Source organism: Prunus persica, chromosome G5 (assembly GCF_000346465.2).
Source record: "Prunus persica cultivar Lovell chromosome G5, Prunus_persica_NCBIv2, whole genome shotgun sequence".
In the NCBI taxonomy this organism is placed as follows: Eukaryota; Viridiplantae; Streptophyta; class Magnoliopsida; order Rosales; family Rosaceae; genus Prunus; species Prunus persica.
Genome location: NC_034013.1, coordinates 4,124,140 through 4,148,375, shown reverse-complemented (window position 1 = coordinate 4,148,375; position 24,236 = coordinate 4,124,140). Strand labels below are relative to the sequence as shown.

Here is a 24,236-nt window from a genome sequence, read left to right as displayed (position 1 = left end):
AATACCATCATTAATTTTTAAAAATGACACCACCTCCACCTCCACCACCACCTTCATTACCTCCACCGCCACCGCCACCGCCACCGCCACCACCACCACCACCTCCTGCTCCACCTCCACTACCAACACCACCACCACCACTCCACCATCGCCACAACCACCTCCTCCTCAACCTCCACCTCCACCTCCACAACCAACACCACCACCACCACCACTCCACCATCGCCACAACCACATCCTCCACCACCTCCACCACCCCCACACCTCCACCGCAACCACCACCTCCTCCTTAACCTCCACCACCACCACCTCCCCCTCCACCTCCTCAACTGCCATCCCCACCACCACCTCCAATGCCACCTCTTTCACCATCACCTTCACCTCCATCTCTTTCACCACCACCACTACCACCACATGATTAGCTCATAACACTTTCAACATCATGTCTAGTTGAGTCATTATTCACAGTTACAACAATTTTATATTAAAATTTACCAAATGGTTTTAACACTGTTTTTTGTCGTAACACCACTTTAAAAATATTGTTTGCCAAACATGGAGCTGCTTTACTTTACAATTAATTATTTTTAAAGCACAACATAAGCAACTTTTTAAAAAAGTGATAGCAATCCCAAACTGTAGAATTAGATCGAATTGGATTACATTAGATTAGAGAGGATAACATTCAGAAGACAATAGCAAATAGCAATGGAGTACGGAATTTCCTGAAGGACATTAAATGGAATAGAATCCTTACCTATTCTAATCCGAACTCATTTTTGGTTTATCTCTTTTAAAATATAGAAAATAGTATGAATAATCCCAAGAGTGAAAATAATCCTTCAATTTTTTTTTTTTTTTTTTTTTTTACTATAGGAAAAACCAACATGTACATTTGAATAAGGAATTTCAATTTTCGACACTATATATGTTCAAAGCTCCTCCACAACGATCAAACTTCAATTGACACATTTGCATTTCTCTCCGTCTCAAAAGATAACGACACAAAAGCTCAGAAAAGTAAACAAACAAATGAAAATAAAATAAAAAAAGTGAAAAAGAAAGAAATAAAGAAGAAGAAGAAAAAGAATTGAGCATGAAAAGATTAAACTCGTGTCAATTATATCTTAAGAGTTTCTCCCTTTCTTCTCGTTTCTGAGGAGAGCCAAATTCTCAAAGCTCCAATCCCTTCTCATTCCAGAGCTCCTCACCAAGCGTGGTTCGGTGCTTCCTTCATATGCAACCCCACCTGTACTCATAAGCCGGCGATGCCCCATGGACATCTTCACCTTCTTCTTATCCGGCATGAACATAGAAGATTCCTGGATTTGCTCGTAAGACGGCGGAGTTAGGTTGCCAGACCAGCTTCTCTCCATATTGATGTTTACACAACAAATTTTCCTATAAGCCTTGTCCTTGCATACATTATCCTTATCAGAGCCAGAGGAGTTTGTCCTGTTGAGGACCTGGCAAGTTAGGCAATTAAGGGTCATGGTTACAATATGTGTGTGTGTGCCTTGGCTAGCAAGAAAGCTCTTCAACAAAGAGAGGTTGAAAGCCTTCAGGCTAAGCTTGCATACGAGAGAGGAATGGGTAGGGTTGGAGATGCAAAGGGTTCTACCATTTCATGACGGTGATGGATTAGGGAGAAAGAGAGAGAGAGAGGAGATTGAAATATACAATGTTTTGGGGGGTTAGTTTTTTGGTTGGAAAAATAACAACCAAATGTTATTTTTGTTAACTTGGTATTTGGATTAGGGTAAATGCCAACCGGAAATACAGCTTGACCAGTTCTAATTTGGGCCATCTTTATCCAATTGGTTTTCATGGAAAAAGGTTGCTAGCTTTAGGTTTATATGCTGTCATTTTGTTGTGCTACAATCTGGTTTAAAAGATTTCAGCTGTCAACTGACGCAATGTAAAAGTGGGCGGGCAACCTCACCTTTGTTGAAGTACAAAATACCAAAATTTTCTGTTTCTACAAACTAGGCAACCAATTGACTGATACAGAAAAGAAGCAAACCCAAAAAATGTAAAAGTAAATATAAGCAATTGATTATGAAATATGATATATATTTACCCAATTCCCCAAGCTAATTAAAACTTAATTATTAATTATAATTAGGTGGTCAGGTGCCGTCAACATCTGTCTACAAATATGTTCAATTGGTGGCGTGGCACATAGGTGGGGCTCACATATCTAGTGATATCACATTTTTTTAAAATGGTATCTTGTTCATCCTGTGTGCTTGATTTGAGACTATTTGGGGGTTGGGTCGGGAAGGAGAGAGAGAGGATAGAGATACGCAAAGAGAATGGAGAGAGGGGGAGACGGAGCCGTGGAGGGGGAGGGAGATGGAGGGTGAAATTGGAGGTTTTTTTTCATAAAGTTTATATTTTAAAATATGTATTTTTATTTAATTCACATGATGTGGTATCTTTAGATATGTGATGGAGAGAGGGGGAGACGGAGCCGTGGAGGGGGAGGGAGATGGAGGGTGAAATTGGAGGTTTTTTTTCATAAAGTTTATATTTTAAAATATGTATTTTTATTTAATTCACATGATGTGGTATCTTTAGATATGTGAGCACCATATGTGTGCCATGTCACTCATTTTAGCAGAATTTTGGATGGAATGGCGACATATAATTCTTATGAGCATGATTGTTAACCTTCAGGACCACTAATGACACATGAAAACTTAAAACCTCATGGACGTTTTGTGATAAAAAGTCTTATTTTTATTTAAAAGATTGTGGAGGGAAAATACATGGAATAAATGAGAGACAAGAGAGTAGACGACAAGTGTAGCGCGTGAAACAAGGGCCATGGAACAACTTCGTAGTTAGGAGGAAAGAGCCAAAGCCCTGAAGAAGGTTGAACTTCTGGCCTAGAAATTGGCCGAGAGACTTAGTGAAAGTGAGCAACCACACGAGTTTTACTAGGAGCAGTTACGAGAGCGAGCTTCTAAGGATTTCAGGGGCCATATGTATGAGAGGTCTATTTAAATTAGAATAGCCCCCAACGTTTTATACATAAGCACTAAGATGCACATAAGTCCTAGGACTTAGAATACCGATAATTGAATTCTGGGAGATAGTCACATGTGTAGAACTTCAAACACCAAAAAGGGATAAAATATTGTCTTTAGGACATAACATGAATCTGCAAGCCTCTATCTCATATAGAAATTAGTCAATTCGATTTCATTCTTTTATGTATTTTACATTTGTCTGTTAATATAATACTAGTATTGGTACATTACTAAATTTGTTTGGTATATTTAAATTTTTGTGAAATATATATTATATTTATTGATTAGTCGCTGATAGATTGTTTTTCCAACAGTCTCCTATCATGAAATGACCATGACCTTACAATTGTAGCACTCCAAATTACAAGGTCCTAGCCAACCATGATTCTCTGAACTCTCTCAACTACAAACTCAATGAGACCCTACATTGATCTCTAAGAATAGTGCTATCTGAATGAATATGCAAGTGTTAAAAGTTAGTTCTAACATGTGTGAGACTTGCATATCCATAGACATTGACTAAGGGCGGAACTAGGAATTTTTTGAAGAGTGGGCTAACTAAAATTTTTAGCTTAAAACCTAATGATATTTTTTAACTTACAATTTCTATATTTTTTTTCTAGAACATTAAATCATTTAATCCTAGTTCATAGCCCTATTAACTAATTTCCAATAAGTTTAGTATAAAAAAATACAAATTAAATGCAACAAAAGGGTTAACATGATAACAATGGGAAAACTGTCAAGAAGACCACAAAACAGACTTTGGAAAAATAATATTTCCATATTTCCATATTCATAGAAATAGTGGGGAAATTGCCAAAAGGCCACAAAATGAGGGCCCCAACCATAAGTGGGAACGACAAGTTGATGGGCTGTATATGTTTAATTTTGTTTTTCTTTAAACATGGACTACAATAGGTTAAAAAAAATATCTTAAAAAAGCTACCTAGGCTGGACTACATCCCGGGATAGCCTTGTAGGTAGTTTCACCCCTGACATTGACGTTATTTACCAAAGTATGTGACTTTATCTGAAGAGGCAAGAGATGCGTTTGTTCACTTAAAAGATGCATAATTTCAAACTTGGATGGTCACATCTTTTCAATTTTAATAAAAGAAAGTTCAAAAAAATTTCCAGCACCTGGAGAGATAGATAGATAAAGAGAGATATGCTATTTTTCCAATCTAGGATTGTGAGTCCTAATCTCCTTCTTTGAGACAGTTTCACTCATCTTCCCGTATTCAATGACTCTTAATTTAGGCTATAGATCACCTCTTTTGTGAAGTCGGGCCAAGTTACATGGTGAAACTGCAACAAAGTTTAGATACCACTCAAACATCTACACTTGCAAAAGCAAACATCAATGGAGAACCAAGAATGAAGGCAGGTATAACACAACAAAACAACAAACAATCTTAACGGATGGGACCAAGGACCTATAGACTGGAAGTGGGTAGGAACATGTTTGGAGAAGGTCTTCCCAGGTAGACACTCCTAGTCACCATAAGCCAGGCACCACCTGTTTCTCTAGGATTTCTGAGTAGAAGGCATGCGACTAATAAAATAACCCATCTCTTTTGCCTTTCAGCAATTGGCTTGTACCCAGCCAAAATTTCTCTGTTGCTTCGAAATCGAGTATAAATACATGAACTGCTCAAATATCGGCTCCCCTAACCCAGCCAACCACCAGGCAATATACACCTCATGAAGAAGAATCCAGAAGTTGGGATTATATTGCCCCGGTGCATACCCTAGCTTGGCCAACATCATATGCACCCAAGGATGAAACGGTAGTCTAAAGCCATGCTGGTACATATATGTAAATATCAGCACACATCCCTCCGGAGGATATCTAACCCACATCAGCAGCAGTGGGTAGCCTCAAGCCCACCGAGGATGGGACACTAAACTCTATTCGAAGCTCGACCAGCTTTACCTCAGTAAGTGTATTCCGCCTTGCCAAAGGGACACTAACCCGTATATCCACTCCCTCTAAAGCTGAAGCAACGGCTACACCTACAGACCTAGACGGTGATGCCTGATTGCTCGAGCCCACATCTGGTGTATGAGGCAAGGCTAGAACTCGATCAGCCACAACCTCTAACACTCTGTAATTCCTCTGCATTTCTCTGTACTCAGCCTCCCGGGAATCTACTGATGGCTCACCCCTCTCACCCTCATGCACTACCATCCTACTCTTTATAACACCTTCTACCACATGCCCTGATTGGGTACTTTCATCCTCAGAACAAACATATAGGCTGGGCTCCTCACTTTCAGTATCATCCCCACCAAAGGCAAAGGGGTCATGAATTTCTCTACTAGAACTTTCAGACATCTACAATATGCAGAAACAAGAAAAAGGAACTAATGCACATGCAAGGAGGATCGAAAACACAAAAACACAAAAACACAAAAAGGATGACAAACCTACATGCTCTTCGATCTACAAACAACATCTAACAAGTTCATACTCATATTCAAGGTGTTCATCAAGTTCATACCAATATTCAAGGTGTTTATCCTAGTATTCAACATGTTCATGCAAAAAGAACATTTCAATTGGAAAATTCAAAGGAAATGGGGTCTAACCTTGTTTGCACCACCACGAAAAGAAGCCGAAAATCACCTTGGCCACATCACGACCACGAGGTATCTCGCCAGAAATCTCCTTCTCTCCTTCTCACTTTCTAGAAATTTTTTCTCAAAGACTTAAGTGTGATACCTTTTTCACCTCAAGTCCCTATTTATAAAGACTCAAGGGTACCGACGCCTCGGTTCATGGAAAAACCCTAGCACCCTTTCACCTTCCCTCCCAAATTTCTTGTACCTACTCCAAACAATTTGAAATTCAAAATTTCAAAATCCAAAAAAACAAAAAATGGAGAGGAATTCAAAAAGAAGAAAAGGGGGACTCACAAAATTTCCTCGTTGCCAAGGCCCACCTGTCGAATGTTGAATGCACAGCCCTAAGCAAAAAGGACCGAGATTAGGCAAGGAGGGCATGCCAAAAATCTGGGTATGATCCACCATCGAACCTATTTCGCTAAAATTGAAAGGCTCAGGCAATAAGGCAAAACTGCCGAACGGCTGTCACGTGCTGTCGATGTGAAGCCTCCTTTCGAATCCACACTCGTAGCCCAGACCACGAGATCTTCCTAATGAACCCTGCCGAAAAAAAGAAAAAGAAAAAAAAAAAGAGGATCTAAATCTCATGCCGAATCACCCTTGCCGAACGGCAAGGGTTGAGCAGAGAAAAAATGGGCTCACAAAAATTACTCACCTCAGCCTTGCCAAAAAGCACACCTAAGCTGCCGAAGCAAACCCACCTGCCAGACCCACTTCTTGCTGAAGATAAGGGCTATGCAGAGATTTTAACCCATTTTTAAGATCACGCTTGCCGAACGGTGGAAGGAGATGCTTCCAAATCACTGCCAAAACTACATGGGACCTTTGCCAAACACAAAACAAGCTCCCAAATTTTTTTTCAAACCACCATTGCCGAATGACAAGGGTTGAGTAGAAGCAATGGGGACTCACAAGACGGCAACCCTACAATTCGAACTACCCTTGCCTCACGGAACGGTAAGATCTGCTAGAAAGGTAGCAGGCTCACAAGATGGCTCATTCCAAAATCAAAGTTCCGAAAGTACAAGCATTTGCATCCGAAGTTGTAACCCCACGAAATCAGATCCGAATTGGTTTGCCCAAGCCTTGGGTACCTCACCGAAGCGTAATGAAGGCTCAACCCCAAACCCTTGCCGACAGCTCAAGATGCCTCAAAATTTTTCACAACACACCCTTACCGAACGGCAAGGGCTGTGCAGAAGACACGAATGGCGCACGGAGCTGAACTAACCACAAACTAGAATGCTACCGAAGGTACACGAGAGGACGTGCTGGCTCAAGAGAACTCCACTAAAATTAACCCAAATGGCGCAACCTACTGAAACTATAACACACTTTGTTTCTTTCCACGATGCTGGATCTTGACCCCTACTGAAGGATTATACCAAGCTCAAGCCTCCACCCGTGTCGAACCTAAGAAAATTCTTGCTGAATGCCTTCTCGATGGAAGAATACCTTCTTCCGCATATACCTTGCCAAACGGCAAGTCTTATGTAGGTGGACACTCGCTCCCCTTCAACCCAAACCTTAGCGCTTCACTTACCCAAGCCCACAAAATAAAGGCCCAGCCTTTTAACCCAAAGTATCTTACCGAAGCCCAACTTGCACAGTCTTGGCCCCCCTTGCTGACAAGCCTCACCAAAACCCCCAAGCCATCTTGGTCCCTTGCCGAAACGGCAAGGACCATGACGAAACTACCATAGGCCCAAGGCGCAAGGCAAAAAAGGGAAAAAAAAAAAAAATCCCTGCCTAACGACAGGCATTGTGCAGAAGGAATAAAGGGGCTCACAAAATGCTCCCCAAAGCACCCTTACCGAAGCTTCAAGGGCCCAGCCCCAGGCGGCGCAACTTCACCATTGCCGACGATACTTAGGCACTAGAGAAAATCATTCCCACTAGACCTTGCCAAACGGCAAGGCCCATGTTTAGGCCATGGCTTACATCACGGCAAAATTTTCTTGTCTAACCCCTTGCAGCCTAGCTCCACATAGCCCAGACCCGCCCTCTTTCCGAACAACAAAAGTACCTAGCTACCAACGCTTCTGGAGGCTCACACAGCTTTTACCATACCTTTCAAGGGTTGATGCAACTTCTGGCTTGCCAATGTGAAGGACTAGGGAATGCCCTACGGCTCCCACTGAATATAGAATGCTCGATCATGATTACACAAAAATCTCACAAGTTCCCAACCCAGAAGTTACTTCTTGACCACGAACTTGGGAGACTACTATTTTTCACGATAATCAACCAAGCATATCCAGCATCAAAACGACTAACACCATGGCAGACACGCATTCTTCCCTGCTGAAGGAAGACACTCTTCTGAAGTGGCAAACACCTGCCGAAGCTCCCCACTGTCGAAGCTCACGACTGCCGAACCTAATCTCCAAGACACGTGTCACCACCACAGTAACTTGCACAAAGTCCCACATCGAAACTTTGTGCAAAACTCCCATTTTCACTTCCTTATAAATAGGGAACAGTAACCAAGTAAAAAGGGTAACTACTTTCTCATATTTACTGTTACTCTGCTAAAATTACCACTTAAAGCTGACTTAAGCATCGAAGAGCCTTCGGCAAGCACCACACCGGTGTCCGAAGTTTAACGACAGCTTCTCCCTCCTTGTCTTCTGGAGGTTCTTCCAACCTCGAAGATCCTCACCTTCTTCCCTGTTGAAGACTCTACACGTCTCTTTAAGTTGACCTTCCGAAAAAGAGCATCAACAGGATTTGATACAAATTTTTGAGAGCCCATGGGTAGAACCTTCCCCTACAAATCGGCTTGTAACAGAAGGTGTCCAAGAACTCTTAAACCACTCTAGGAGGGAAAATACATGGAAGAAATGAGAGACGAGAGAATAGACGACAAGTGCAGTGTGTGAAACAAAGGCCATGGAACAATTTCGTAGGAAGAAGGAAAGAACCAAAGCCCAGCAAGAGGAGGTTGAACTTCTGGCCTAGAATTGGCCGAGAGAATTAGTGAAAGTGAGCAACCGCGCAAGTTTTACCTAGAGCAGATACGAGAGCGAGCTTCTAAGGATTTCAGGGGTCACAAGTATTGGGTTAATAATTGCTGAAATGATCAAGTTTTTTATAGAGTGTGGCCAGATAAGGGATGCTGATGTCCTGAATTTGGGTACTTTGCAATTCGCATGGGTGCAAATTGGTATGCCAAACTGTAGGTTAGATATTTCTAGTGGAAAGTATCTCCTAACCCCTTGTCCCCAAGATTCCAATTGGTTTCTGAATCAGTGAGTGTTTTTTTTAATTGAAAAAGTTGCTTACTTAATTAGTTGTACATTTTTATAAATCTTGTGTGCTTGGAATTGCCTTATTTGATGCTATAAGTATGGTTTTGTGAGAAAAAAACCAGCTTTGAAGTTTACACTTCGAGGTGGTTATGTTGACTTGTAAACACTGATCATGAACTGCTGGCTTCCTGCAAAGCTGGTTTGCTTGATTTCATAGCTTTTGCCCTACCTGCTTCTCATACGTCAAATGAAGAGGCTAAATTTGCAGAGGGTGATAGTACTGAAGATCTTTCCATAACTCAGTCCTTGGGAAAATCTAGACCTTTAGATGAATCGTGCATCCATTTGTGTGTTTGTAACGCTTGGTACTGATGGTATCTTTGATCATGACATAATTGTAGCCAATGTTCCTATTCTATTTCAGACCTCTAATGTCCTTCTCTCTAATTTTGAAAACGTGGCAGCTGGAGCATTGAAGGTGTTGAACAATTCGGCTATTTTGGATCTTCAATTCATGCAGAGAATGTTAGTAAGTCCATATTAACTTTTTCAACCTTCGTCTGGATGATTCTTAATGGCTACAAATTTTAGCTTCATTCTGATTCTTAATGTCCCTGAAAACATTTATCTTTTTAAGGCATTGAGTCTATAGATTATATCTTTAATGCTGTTGCTGGATGGCCTCTGCGACGCCTGTTGCTTGAACATCCCTCCGCCGCCTCCGTTAGTGAGCTGGTTATTGGGCACTTTGGAATTAGACATGGAAGAAAGTGATTGTGTTTAGTTGGGTTTAGGGTACACAATTGTTTTTGCTTTGGTGTGGATATTGTAGGGAGAGAAGGGGCCGATTTGAGTAATAGAGGTTTTTGGGAAAGGGATGTTGGTAGCACAACACTTTTAAAACTGTGTTATCAAAAATAGGAAAAATTGCATAACTAACCTTATAACAAAGAACCAAAAATCTGCAAAGGCATCTCCATTGATCCTGTATATTCTGTTGAAGACACATTTAGAGAGATGGATATTTGGCCTCTCCATATTTTTGTTCTTGGTTACAAAAAGGTTTTATAGCCTGCAATTTTTACCATTTTTTGACAACCAAGTTTTAAAAGCATTGTTAGTTATAAAAAAAAATGACATATCTAACCTACTTACAATAGAAGACAATACAGGGTTTTTATAGCTGGATATGGGGATGGAAATGAATGTTGCACTTCCACCTACTATTATTCAACTCATATTTGTTTTGCTGTAGAACCTAACTCATGACTTTTTGCTTTATAACTCAACTCATGTTTTTTTTGCTGTATAACTCATGAAGTTATTCTTTAGTTTTTACTAGTGTGCATGTCGTGTGTGTGTGTCTAACGGTTTTTGTATCCTTCCTTTTTGGGCTTCTAGGTCCATGATGGCTTTATGGCCCTAGCCTAATCTTAATTTGTTTCTTGTTTTATTTCAGCTATGCTCTCTTTCCTGGCATGGCATACCATATGTACACGAAGAAAAAAAAAAAAAAAGGCTTACTACAAGTAAGAGTTAAGGGGATAACCAATTACTTCATATCCTAGTTAGCATTTTTCCTGTTTAATACTCGTATTATACACGCATGTATGTTTTAAAGATTTGATAAAGTACATATTAAGGATGAGCATCCTTTTAGAGTTGTTGAGGGCTCGGGTTTAAGGAAATGATGAACAAGGTGCAACCTCGCTTCAAGGTACCAAGTAGGAAGAAGGTTGCCGATGGGGTGTGGGAGTTATTCATGGTTGAAAAGGCAAAGATAATAAGTGAGATTGGTGAGCAAAGAGTTAGTATCACAACTGATACTTGGACATCGATTTGAAACATAAATTACATGGTTGTGACGATCCACTTCATGGATAGTGATTGGAACTTGCACAAAAGAATAATTATCTTCACAAAGATCACTAGTCATAAGGGCATTAACATAGGAAAAACCCTAGATGCATGTTTGACGGATTGGGGCATACATAAAGTGTTCACAATTACCGTTGATAATGCTTCGGCCAATGATAGGGCGGTTGAGTACATGGCACAAAGCCTAAAGGCAATGAACACCTTAATGTTGATGAGATGTACTTGCATTTGAGGTGTGCTTGTCACATTCTTAATTTAATTGTTAAGGATGGGTTGAAGGTGCTTAGTGCCTCAATTGAGGGTATAAGAAATTGTGTGAAGTTTATTCACTCTTCTCCGGCGAGGTTGGATAAGTTTAGAGAGTTTGCCATTGCATGTAGGATGGACAAGATGGCAAATGTGCCAATGGATGTGCCTACAAGGTGGAATGCAACCTATAAAATGCTTGAAGGTGCATTCAAATATAGGCAAGTCTTTGAGAAGATGGCATATTATTGTGAGGTGTTTCAAGCTTACTTTCTAGAGGAAGAAAAAGTTAAGAAAGTGATGGTTAAGAGAGTGGGACCTCCAAAAGATGATGATTGGGAGAAGGCATTAGCTTTTGTGCATTTTCTCAACAAAATTTATGATGCTACATTGAAGCTTAATGCAACCAAAACTTGTACATCCCCAATAATTTCCCTAGAATTGGTTGCTTTACAAGTTCAAATAGAAGCGAAAATGAAGGATCCTAGAAATCCTACTATACAACGGGTAGCATCTTTAATGAAGTTGAAATTTGACAAATATTGGGGGAGCTTTGATGTTGTGAATAAGCTTATATTTTTGGGCAATGTGCTAGATCCAATGATGAAGCTTCAAATGCTCCAAATAAGCTTTGGCAATCTTGGGGCAGATGCTAGAAATCAAAATGAGATTGTGAAAGGGGTTGTAAAGTGTTTGAATGAATTGTATAATGAGTATAAATGGGTTGGGGGTGTTGTGAGACAAATTGATGTGGATGAGATTGATGATGAGGTTGCACTAATTGGTGATGATGTTGATGCCACATTTCAACTAATGCAACAACTTGTGCAAAAGAGGAAGTTTGAGCAATCCGTTGAGATATCCAATGAAGTGGATAAGCACTTGACAGATCCTTTTGAGAGCCCCTTGAGCAAACAATTCAATCTCTTGAATTGGTGGAAAGGGAACCAAACAAGATATCCTATTCTTTCACAAGTTGCCAAGGATATCTTTGCAATTCCAAGTTCTACGGTTGCTAGTGAAAATGCTTTTAGCCTAGGCAAGAGGATTGTGGATCCTTTTAGAAGCTCTTTGCATCCTAAAATGGTAGAGGCATTAGTGTGTACTAGTGATTGGCTTAGAGTGGACGAATTTTTCTTTTACAAGGAACCAACGGATGATGAGGTTGAATTCTACAAGGAAATGGAACATATGACAACTTGTAAGTAATTAGTTTATTTATGCTCATATTATTTATGCTTCTTCTTATAATAAAATGTACTAAACTTATATTGTTTTATTTGTAGATAGCATTGGTGCTCAAACAACACAACGGGGTCCTTCAAATCCACTCACCACCACCAACACTTGAGTTTGTAACATTGGTGCATTGCATTTTTCTTTTGGTTTGTAACTTTGATTAACTTTGAATTGGATTTTTCCTTTGGATTGTAACTTTAATTCATTTTGCATTGCATTTTCCTTTTGGTTTGTAACTTTAAAGAATTTGGATTTGGAATGCTTGAGAAGTTGAGGTTGTGAATGCTTGAGAAGTTTAACTTTAATTGGAATGCTTGGAATTGTAACTTTAATTTTCTTTAGGTTGTGAATGCTTGAGAAGTTGAGGAGGTTGTGAATTTATATATGGTTGAGAAGTTGAGGTTGTGAATTTATATTTTTGGGTTAAAGTATGCTTGAACTCAAAAGGCTTCAAAAGAAGCATCAAAACTAGGCCTAAAATGTGGAAGATTGGATTTTTATGACACAAAAGGAACTTGCGGTTTTAAACCGCTAATTCACGATAACCAACTGAACTTGCGGTTTTACCGCAATGCGGTAAACCACAAAAAGCGGTCGGTTTGCGGTTTCAAAAATCACCATACCGCAAATAGTCGGTCGGTTTGCGGTTTGGACAAAAATCTTTATACATATGTGATACACATCTATGGACAGAATATCAAATATGCTTGAGTTTCTTTCACAAGTCTAACGTCGTAAACTGTCTATGATAAGCTGTTGTCAAGATCTTCACATTTGTGGACAGAGAAGATCTTGATCTTCATAGTAGTTGATGTGCCATCTTGTTCCATCGTAGGGCATAATCGAATGAGGTTCACACTTGTAAGCAGAAAACCTCGGTCGATGTGTCTTGTGATGCAATTTTGTCATCAAAAACCTGGAGATGATTTAAAACAATTGCCTCATGCTCATCTGTGGACTGAACATCAGACAATGATTTTGAATCAAAATATGACTTCCTTGATATGTTTACTTGATGCGGAATTTCATTATGTTCATGCTTAAGTGGTTTTAACCCTAGTCATGATTCTATATGCGTCTGTAGATAGATATGCTAAACACTATAAATTGGTTTAATATTTAAAAACACGCACAGCAGTCCCAGAATACAAATTTTAATTCTTGAGTTTGTCAAACAATCATTGTAGCACAGCACAAAATGCAAAATTGGAAAAACAATATGGAGTTTATGTTTTATCTTGATTTAGACTTACAGCTGCATGACCTAGGCTTTGATACCACATGTTAGACTTTAAGATCAAACAAGCTATAAGTACTAACCTTGAGAAGCCATGAGAACTGGACAGAAAAGATCTTGAGCAACAAGCAAATGTCTTCCAATCTTTCTACACGCCTTATGAACTCCTAATATGGGGTAGGATTCGTATGCATGAATGTGTATAAGATCGGGGACCTAAACCTTGTTTTTATAGGTGATTTGACCTAGGTTTTTTGCCCATAAAAGATTTCCTAAATCATGCCTTAATCACCTCTAGAATCCATGACAGAATAGGATAGATATCTCATCTTGTTTTATTCCTTCTTCACCTCCAAGTATCCGGCCAATCAAATAAAAACTTTCCACTTTTATTCCTTAACAGATTTTGTGTCTTAAATAGATGCAAACTCTCTAAACTTATCCAACCTCGCCGGAGAAGAGTGAATAAACTTCACACAATTTCTTATACCCTCAATTAAGGCACTAAGCACCTTCAACCCATCCTTAACAATTAAATTAAGAATGTGACAAGCACACCTCAAATGCAAGTACTTCCCATCCAACATTAAGGTGTTCATTGCCTTTAAGCTTTGTGCCATGTGCTCAACCGCCCCATCATTGGCCGAAGCATTATCAACGGTAATTGTGAACACTTTATGTATGCCCCAATCCGTCAAACATGCATCTAGGGTTTTTCCTATGTTAATGCCCTTATGACTAGTGATCTTTGTGAAGATAATTATTCTTTTGTGCAAGTTCCAATCACTATCCATGAAGTGGATCGTCACAACCATGTAATTTATGTTTCGAATCGATGTCCAAGTATCAGTTGTGATACTAACTCTTTGCTCACCAATCTCACTTATTATCTTTGCCTTTTCAACCATGAATAACTCCCACACCCCATCGGCAACCTTCTTCCTACTTGGTACCTTGAAGCGAGGTTGCACCTTGTTCATCATTTCCTTAAACCCGAGCCCTCAACAACTCTAAAAGGATGCTCATCCTTAATATGTACTTTATCAAATCTTTAAAACATACATGCGTGTATAATACGAGTATTAAACAGGAAAAATGCTAACTAGGATATGAAGTAATTGGTTATCCCCTTAACTCTTACTTGTAGTAAGCCTTTTTTTTTTTTTTTCTTCGTGTACATATGGTATGCCATGCCAGGAAAGAGAGCATAGCCAAAATAAAACAAGAAACAAATTAAGATGAGGCCAGGGCCATAAAGCTATCATGGCACTAGAAGCCCAAAAAGGAAGGATACAAAAAACCGTTAGACACATACACACGACATGCAAACCAATCAAAAATAAAGGATAACTTCATGAGTTATACAGCAAAAAAGCATGAGTTGAGTTATAGAGCAAAAAATCATGAGTCGAGTTCTACAGCAAAACAAGTATGAGTTGAATCATGAATGGTAGGTGGAAGTGCAACATTCATTTCCATCCCCATATTCGGCTATAAAAAGCATGTATTGTCTTCTATTGTAAGCAGGTTAGATATGTCGGTTTTTTTATTTATAACTAACAATGTTTTTAAAACTTGGTTGTCAAGAAATGGTAAAAATTGCAGGCTATAAAACCTTTTTGTAACCAAGAACAAAAATTTGGAGAGGCCAAATATCCTTCTCTCCAAATGTGTCTTCAACATAATACACAGGATCAACGGAGATGCCTTTGCAGATTTTTGGTTCTTTGTTATAAGTTTAGCCATGCAATTTTTCCTATTTTTGATAACATAGTTTTAAAAGTGTTGTGCTACCAACATCCCTTTCCCAAAAACCTCCATTACTCAAATCGACCCCTTCTCTCCCTACAGTATCCACAGTGTGGGAGCAAATTTCCCCACTAGAATATTTGCCCAAGATTCCTTCGTCTTCTCCGCAACAAAGGATAACTTCATGAGTTATCCAGCAAAAAAGCATGAGTTGAGTTATAGAGCAAAAAATCATGAGTCGAGTTCTACAACAAAACAAGCATGAGTTGAATCAAGAATGGTAGGTGGAAGTGCAACATTCATTTCCATCCCCATATTCGGCTATAAAAAGCCTGTATTGTCTTCTATTGTAAGTAGGTTAGATATGTCGGTTTTTTTATTTATAACTAACAATGTTTTTAAAACTTGGTTGTCAAGAAATGGTAAAAATTGCAGGCTATAAAACCTTTTTGTAACCAAGAACAAAAATTTGGAGAGGCCAAATATCCTTCTCTCCAAATGTGTCTTCAACATAATACACAGGATCAACGGAGATGCCTTTGCAGATTTTTGGTTCTTTGTTATAAGTTTAGCCATGCAATTTTTCCTATTTTTGATAACATAGTTTTAAAAGTGTTGTGCTACCAACATCCCTTTCCCAAAAACCTCCATTACTCAAATCGACCCCTTCTCTCCCTATAGTATCCACACTGTGGGAGCAAATTTCCCCACGAGCATATTTGCCCAAGATTCCTTCGTCTTCTCCGCAATAAAGGATAACTTCATGAGTTATACAGCAAAAAAGCATGAGTTGAGTTATAGAGCAAAAAATCATGAGTCGAGTTCTACAGCAAAACAAGTATGAGTTGAATCATGAATGGTAGGTGGAAGTGCAACATTCATTTCCATCCCCATATTCGGCTATAAAAAGCATGTATTGTCTTCTATTGTAAGCAGGTTAGATATGTCGGTTTTTTTATTTATAACTAACAATGTTTTTAAAACTTGGTTGTCAAGAAATGGTAAAAATTGCAGGCTATAAAACCTTTTTGTAACCAAGAACAAAAATTTGGAGAGGCCAAATATCCTTCTCTCCAAATGTGTCTTCAACATAATACACAGGATCAACGGAGATGCCTTTGCAGATTTTTGGTTCTTTGTTATAAGTTTAGCCATGCAATTTTTCCTATTTTTGATAACACAGTTTTAAAAGTGTTGTGCTACCAACATCCCTTTCCCAAAACCTCCATTACTCAAATCGACCCCTTCTCTCCCTACAGTATCGACAGTGTGGGAGAAAATTTCCCCACGAGAATATTTGCCCAAGATTCCTTCGTCTTCTCCGCAATAAAGGATAACTTCATGAGTTATACAGCAAAAAAGCACGAGTTGAGTTATAGAGCAAAAAATCATGAGTCGAGTTCTACAGCAAAACAAGTATGAGTTGAATCATGAATGGTAGGTGGAAGTGCAACATTCATTTCCATCCCCATATTCGGCTATAAAAAAGCATGTATTGTCTTTCTATTGTAAGCAGGGTTAGATATGTCGGTTTTTTTTATTTATAACTAACAATGTTTTCAAAACTTGGTTGTCAAGAACTGGCAAAAATTCCAGGCTATAAAACCTTTTTGTACCCAAGAACAAAAATTTGGAGAGGCCAAATATCCTTCTCCCCCAAATGTGTCTTCACCATAATACACAGGATCAACGGAGATGCCTTTGCAGATTTTTGGTTCTTTGTTATAAGTTTAGCCATGCAATTTTTCCTATTTTTAATAACATAGTTTTAAAAGTGTTGTGCTACCAACATCCCTTTCCCAAAAACCTCCATTACTCAAATCGACCCCTTTTCTCCCTATAGTATCCACAGTGTGGGAGCAAATTTCCCCCCGAGAATATTTGCCCAAGATTCCTTCGTCTTCTCCGCAATAAAGGATAACTTCATGAGTTATCCAGCAAAAAAGCATGAGTTGAGTTATAGAGCAAAAAATCATGAGTCGAGTTCTACAACAAAACAAGTATGAGTTGAATCATGAATGGTAGGTGGAAGTGCAACATTCATTTCCATCCCCATATTCGGCTATAAAAAGCCTGTATTGTCTTCTATTGTAAGTAGGTTAGATATGTCGGTTTTTTTATTTATAACTAACAATGTTTTTAAAACTTGGTTATCAAGAAATGGTAAAAATTGCAGGCTATAAAACCTTTTTGTAACCAAGAACAAAAATTTGGAGAGGCCAAATATCCTTTTCTCCAAATGTGTCTTCAACATAATACACAGGATCAACGGAGATGCCTTTGCAGATTTTTGGTTCTTTGTTATAAGTTTAGCCATGCAATTTTTCCTATTTTTGATAACATAGTTTTAAAAGTGTTGTGCTACCAACATCCCTTTCCCAAAAACCTCCATTACTCAAATCGACCCCTTCTCTCCCTATAGTATCCACACTGTGGGAGCAAATTTCCCCACGAGCATATTTGCCCAAGATTCCTTCGTCTTCTCCGCAATAAAGGATAACTTCATGAGTTATACAGCAAAAAAGCATGAGTTGAGTTATAGAGCAAAAAATCATGAGTCGAGTTCTACAGCAAAACAAGTATGAGTTGAATCATGAATGGTAGGTGGAAGTGCAACATTCATTTCCATCCCCATATTCGGCTATAAAAAGCATGTATTGTCTTCTATTGTAAGCAGGTTAGATATGTCGGTTTTTTTATTTATAACTAACAATGTTTTTAAAACTTGGTTGTCAAGAAATGGTAAAAATTGCAGGCTATAAAACCTTTTTGTAACCAAGAACAAAAATTTGGAGAGGCCAAATATCCTTCTCTCCAAATGTGTCTTCAACATAATACACAGGATCAACGGAGATGCCTTTGCAGATTTTTGGTTCTTTGTTATAAGTTTAGCCATGCAATTTTTCCTATTTTTGATAACATAGTTTTATAAGTGTTGTGCTACCAACATCCCTTTCCCAAAAACCTCCATTACTCAAATCGACCCCTTCTCTCACTATAGTATCCACACTGTGGGAGCAAATTTCCCCACGAGCATAATTGCCCAAGATTCCTTCGTCTTCTCCGCAATAAAGGATAACTTCATGAGTTATACAGCAAAAAAGCATGAGTTGAGTTATAGAGCAAAAAATCATGAGTCGAGTTCTACAGCAAAACAAGTATGAGTTGAATCATGAATGGTAGGTGGAAGTGCAACATTCATTTCCATCCCCATATTCGGCTATAAAAAGCATGTATTGTCTTCTATTGTAAGCAGGTTAGATATGTCGGTTTTTTTATTTATAACTAACAATGTTTTTAAAACTTGGTTGTCAAGAAATGGTAAAAATTGCAGGCTATAAAACCTTTTTGTAACCAAGAACAAAAATTTGGAGAGGCCAAATATCCTGCCCTCCAAATGTGTCTTCAACATAATACACAGGATCAACGGAGATGCCTTTGCAGATTTTTGGTTCTTTGTTATAAGTTTAGCCATGCAATTTTTCCTATTTTTGATAACATAGTTTTATAAGTGTTGTGCTACCAACATCCCTTTCCCAAAAACCTCCATTACTCAAATCGACCCCTTCTCTCACTATAGTATCCACACTGTGGGAGCAAATTTCCCCACGAGCATAATTGCCCAAGATTCCTTCGTCTTCTCCGCAATAAAGGATAACTTCATGAGTTATACAGCAAAAAAGCATGAGTTGAGTTATAGAGCAAAAAATCATGAGTCGAGTTCTACAGCAAAACAAGTATGAGTTGAATCATGAATGGTAGGTGGAAGTGCAACATTCATTTCCATCCCCATATTCGGCTATAAAAAGCATGTATTGTCTTCTATTGTAAGCAGGTTAGATATGTCGGTTTTTTTATTTATAACTAACAATGTTTTTAAAACTTGGTTGTCAAGAAATGGTAAAAATTGCAGGCTATAAAACCTTTTTGTAACCAAGAACAAAAATTTGGAGAGGCCAAATATCCTTCTCTCCAAATGTGTCTTCAACATAATACACAGGATCAACGGAGATGCCTTTGCAGATTTTTGGTTCTTTGTTATAAGTTTAGCCATGCAATTTTTCCTATTTTTGATAACATAGTTTTAAAAGTGTTGTGCTACCAACATCCCTTTCCCAAAAACCTCCATTACTCAAATCGACCCCTTCTCTCCCTACAGTATCGACAGTGTGGGAGAAAATTTCCCCACGAGAATATTTGCCCAAGATTCCTTCGTCTTCTCCGCAATAAAGGATAACTTCATGAGTTATACAGCAAAAAAGCACGAGTTGAGTTATAGAGCAAAAAATCATGAGTCGAGTTCTACAGCAAAACAAGTATGAGTTGAATCATGAATGGTAGGTGGAAGTGCAACATTCATTTCCATCCCCATATTCGGCTATAAAAAGCATGTATTGTCTTCTATTGTAAGCAGGTTAGATATGTCGGTTTTTTTTATTTATAACTAACAATGTTTTTAAAACTTGGTTGTCAAGAAATGGTAAAAATTGCAGGCTATAAAACCTTTTTGTAACCAAGAACAAAAATTTGGAGAGGCCAAATATCCTTCTCTCCAAATGTGTCTTCAACATAATATACAGGATCAACGGAGATGCCTTTGCAGATTTTTGGTTCTTTGTTATAAGTTTAGCCATGCAATTTTTCCTATTTTTGATAACATAGTTTTAAAAGTGTTGTGCTACCAACATCCCTTTCCCAAAAACCTCCATTACTCAAATCGACCCCTTCTCTCCCTACATTATCCACAGTGTGGGAGAAAATTTCCCCACGAGAATATTTGCCCAAGATTCCTTCGTCTTCTCCGCAATAAAGGATAACTTCATGAGTTATACAGCAAAAAAACATGAGTTGAGTTATAGAGCAAAAAATCATGAGTCGAGTTCTACAGCAAAACAAGTATGAGTTGAATCATGAATGGTAGGTGGAAGTGCAACATTCATTTCCATCCCCATATTCGGCTATAAAAAGCATGTATTGTCTTCTATTGTAAGCAGGTTAGATATGTTGGTTTTTTTATTTATAACTAACAATGTTTTTAAAACTTGGTTGTCAAGAAATGGTAAAAATTGCAGGCTATAAAACCTTTTTGTAACCAAGAACAAAAATTTGGAGAGGCCAAATATCCTTCTCTCCAAATGTGTCTTCAACATAATACACAAGATCAATGGAGATGCCTTTGCAGATTTTTGGTTTTTTGTTATAAGTTTAGCCATGCAATTTTTCCTATTTTTGATAACATAGTTTAAAAAGTGTTGTGCTACCAACATCCCTTTCCCAAAAACCTACATTACTCAAATCGACCCCTTCTCTCCCTACAGTATCCACACTGTGGGAGCAAATTTCCCCACGAGAATATTTGCCCAAGATTCCTTCGTCTTCTCCGCCTCTCTTTCTCCCTGCAAAACAGATCTGAGTAAAAGGACCACACCCGGGGGGTGTTGGCCAAAGGCCCTCTGATGCCTAAGTTAGGTAGGGTAATTCAAGGAAAACCGGGTGGCCGGAGCCGTGTGTGGTGGCCGGAGCCTTGTGTGAGAGAGAGAAAGAGAGGGGGTGTCTAGGGTTGTTGAGAAATAATTTCTGCAGAGTTTTAGTAGGAATTTAGGCGTACCTTAACCTTTGTGTGTGGCCCAGTATTTATATTGGCCTTGGAGAGGTTGGTGGGGTTGGTGTAGTTGGTGAGGTTGGTGTATTTAGGGATTATGGATTTAACCGAATCCCTAATTAAGGCGAGGATCAAGTAACCCCCAATTTGATTAGGTAATTCCCAATTAGGTTAGGTAACTCCTAATTAGGTCAAATAATTCCCAAATTGGTTGGCCTAATTATTTGACCCAGGATTTTGATTTAATTAGGTTCCCACAAATGCCCCCCAGCTCCTGCCTGGCGTGTGACGGCATGTAGGAGATGTGGATTAACCATTGGGCCATCCAATTGCAACTGGGCTTTCTTCTTTGGTTTGGGCTCCTGCATGGAGGAGGCTTTCTACTCGGGCTGTCCAGCTGTAACTGGGCTGAAGGTGCGCCATCTGCTGCTGGAGCATGTGGCAGTTTGGTCATCTTTTTTGTGGCTGATCCAAATTGCTTCAATTCCTTCTTCTTTTTGTGCCACGAACTAGGATCAGGATGAGTTAAGGTGATCATGTGCGGAGCACGAACGTGCTGAAAGTCAGCGACAGATAGGAAGAGGAGGTTGGCGACGGTCCGCTCGTTCTTCTCACCTACTGTGATGATAAGTTGCATCCTTTTGATCTGCTACAGTTGCCATGGAATTCTTTGTTATGTATCTGACTAACTTCTATCTTCTGCTTGCAGAGAATGACATATGCAAGAAACTCGATCTCGGCCCGAACATGACCAAGGTTCAGCAAGCTCTGAACATCCCTACCAGGTTCCTTGAATGGCGTTGGTTGCTGAGCAAATATCATAAGGAGGTTGGTGGTCTGCCCCTTGCCCGAGATATTGGAATATGGAAGCTGTATGGCTAGGGGCCTAGATGATCTGCTAGCTGAGCAGGTGGAGTCCTCAACTGAACTTCCTCTTTCTGCCATGAGCAAGTCTTCTTTAAGGGGGGTCTAATGTGCTGAGAAGATCCCCATGGGAGTTGCTCCTTTTTCATCTGTCGAGATCAAGCGCCTCGTCAACGCGAACAACAAGAAAGTCAATAGCATGCATAAGGTCTGGGATATTCTGCTCAAGTCTCTGCCCGAATTGCCTAAGACCCGTGATCTGCCATGTAAGGAAGTCACTGGAAAGCAAGATTTAGGTCGTCTGTGCCGATCTGGGAATCAAGCTGAGAGGACTGTACCTCTGCCTAGCAACCATGACTCATCTGCTGGGCCATGAACAGTCAAGCGCGAGGCTGACTCAATGTTGCATGTTGCAGCCAAAAGAGCTAAAGAGTCGTATGCTCGAGCGAAGAGTCCTCCAATGTACGAATTGCCGGTCCGGGAATTGGTGATAGCTCTGCTGAGGGCGAGCCCGTGTCTGATCTATTGAAAACAGGCTTTATGTCAAGTCTGTCTGCTTGCGCTAAGCTAGTTGATCACGTGTATCGAGCTGGTGACCTTTGTGCTTTCTCGAGCATTCCCTTGGATAAGCAAGAAGAAGCTGCCATGTATCATCTTCAAAAAGGAATGGTTTTTGCTGTTGGGGCCATGCGGAACTCGCGTGATGTTGCCCCCTCTTCTGCCTTGCTTGACGAGCTGGTGAAGAAGAATGCCGACCTAACTGACAAGCTCTCGAATGAGCGGATTCTCCATGACACGAGGATTTCCAAGATAAAGAAGAGTATGTTCGTGCTCAAGAGTTCTGTTGGCCAAAAGGATGGTGAACTCAAGTCTCTTATGGCTACCCTGCTCGAACGCAAGGAAGCCTACTTCTGCCTCGAACGTAAGCATGCTGCTTTGGCCCAGGATCGTGACAAACTGCTGGTCAAGTTTGACACCCATGTGGAAGCCATGGAGGCATCCAAGCAAGAGATTGCTGCTAATGTGTACAAGCTAGGATACCTGGATTGCCAGAATGTGCTTCTCCTTGCTGCCCTCTCGAAGATGATGACGGTGAGCAGTCTGGTCTTGACCTGCCCCCCCTCAGAGTGAGCAGGTGGATGTTGTGGATGCAGAAGCAGTTGACGAGCAGATAGCAAATGAAGCGGCAATTGAGGAAGACAAACGCCAAGGTGGGTCAACTGATGAGGCTAAGGAGGATGCGAAGGAGCAGGCAGCCGAGGTGGTTGAGCAAGTTGTGCCGGTTGGGATATAGCACTTGAAGGAAACTCCATTGAGTTTGTACTTGTGAAACAGCTTGCCTGCAATGGAGAGAAGGCTTGTCGCCAGTGAGCGTATGTCGGGGACATAGCTCTTGAAAAAGACTCCATTGAGTTTGTGCTCCGGGGAGCAGCTTGTCTGCAATAGAGGTAAGGCTTGTCGCCTGTGAGCGTATGTCGGGGACATAGCTCTTGAAAAAGACTCCATTAAGTTTGTGCTCCGGGGAGCAGCTTGTCTGTAATGGAGGTAAGGCTTGTCGCCTGTGAGCGTATGTCGGGGACATAGCTCTTGAAAAAGACTCCATTGAGTTTGTGCTCCGAGAAGCAGGTTGTCTGCAATGGAGGTGAGGCTTGTCGCCTGTGAGCGTATGTTTGGGACATAGCTCTTAAAAAAGACTCCATTGAGTTTGTGCTCCTGGGAGCAGCTTGTCTGCAATGGAGGTAAGGCTTGTCGCCTGTGAGCGTATGTCGGGGACATTGCTCTTAAAAAATACTCCATTGAGTTTGTGCTCCGTGAGCAGCTTGTCTGCAATGGAGGTGAGGCTGGTCGCCTGCATGTATATGTTTGTGGGACATAAAGCTCGAAAAAAGTACTTCATTGAAAAGCTTGCTCTTGTATTGATGTTGGTGTGAATACATCGCTTTATTGAATAAAGGAAATTAATAACATAGGTAACATCGAAAGCAGTTTGCCTTCAATGGAAGTACGGGAGGCTCGTCGTCTGCTAGGAGTCGAGCTGGTAAGCGAAGAGCTTCACAGATAGTATCTCCGAAGGTGGTGGGCATTCCATTGTCTTGGAATTTCCTTCCCTTCTAGAGTGTCGAGGGTGTAACTTCCTCTGCCCCCAGATCAGCTGATCATGTAGGGGCCTTCCCAATTTGGCTTCATCTTCTTTGACCCTTGCCTTGGTGATGTGATGAAAGTTTTTCTGAGCACAAGGTCTCCAAGCCGAAACTTTCTGATCTTGGCCTTCTTATTGTAGTAGGATGTCAACTGCTGTTGGTAGGCGGCAACTCGAACAATGGCCTTTTCTCGTTCTTCTTCGAGCAGGTCAAGGTTGATTCTCATTTGCCTGCGGTTTTGGTCAAGACTGCCCACCTCAATGCTCATGGAAGGGACTGTGATGTGTGGGAGAATGATTGCCTCCATCCCATAGGCCAGGGAAAACGGTGTCTCTCCGGTCGATCGCCTTTTGGTTGTGCGAT

The 24,236-nt window shown here is 40.1% G+C and overlaps 1 protein-coding gene across 1 annotated transcript; it reads right to left on the bottom strand.

Annotated features, from left to right (window-relative positions):
• On the bottom strand, positions 1,128-1,493 carry LOC18777299. The gene has a single exon (XM_007210680.1). The coding sequence runs from the start codon at positions 1,491-1,493 to the stop codon at positions 1,128-1,130; it is 366 nt and encodes a 121-aa protein (XP_007210742.1).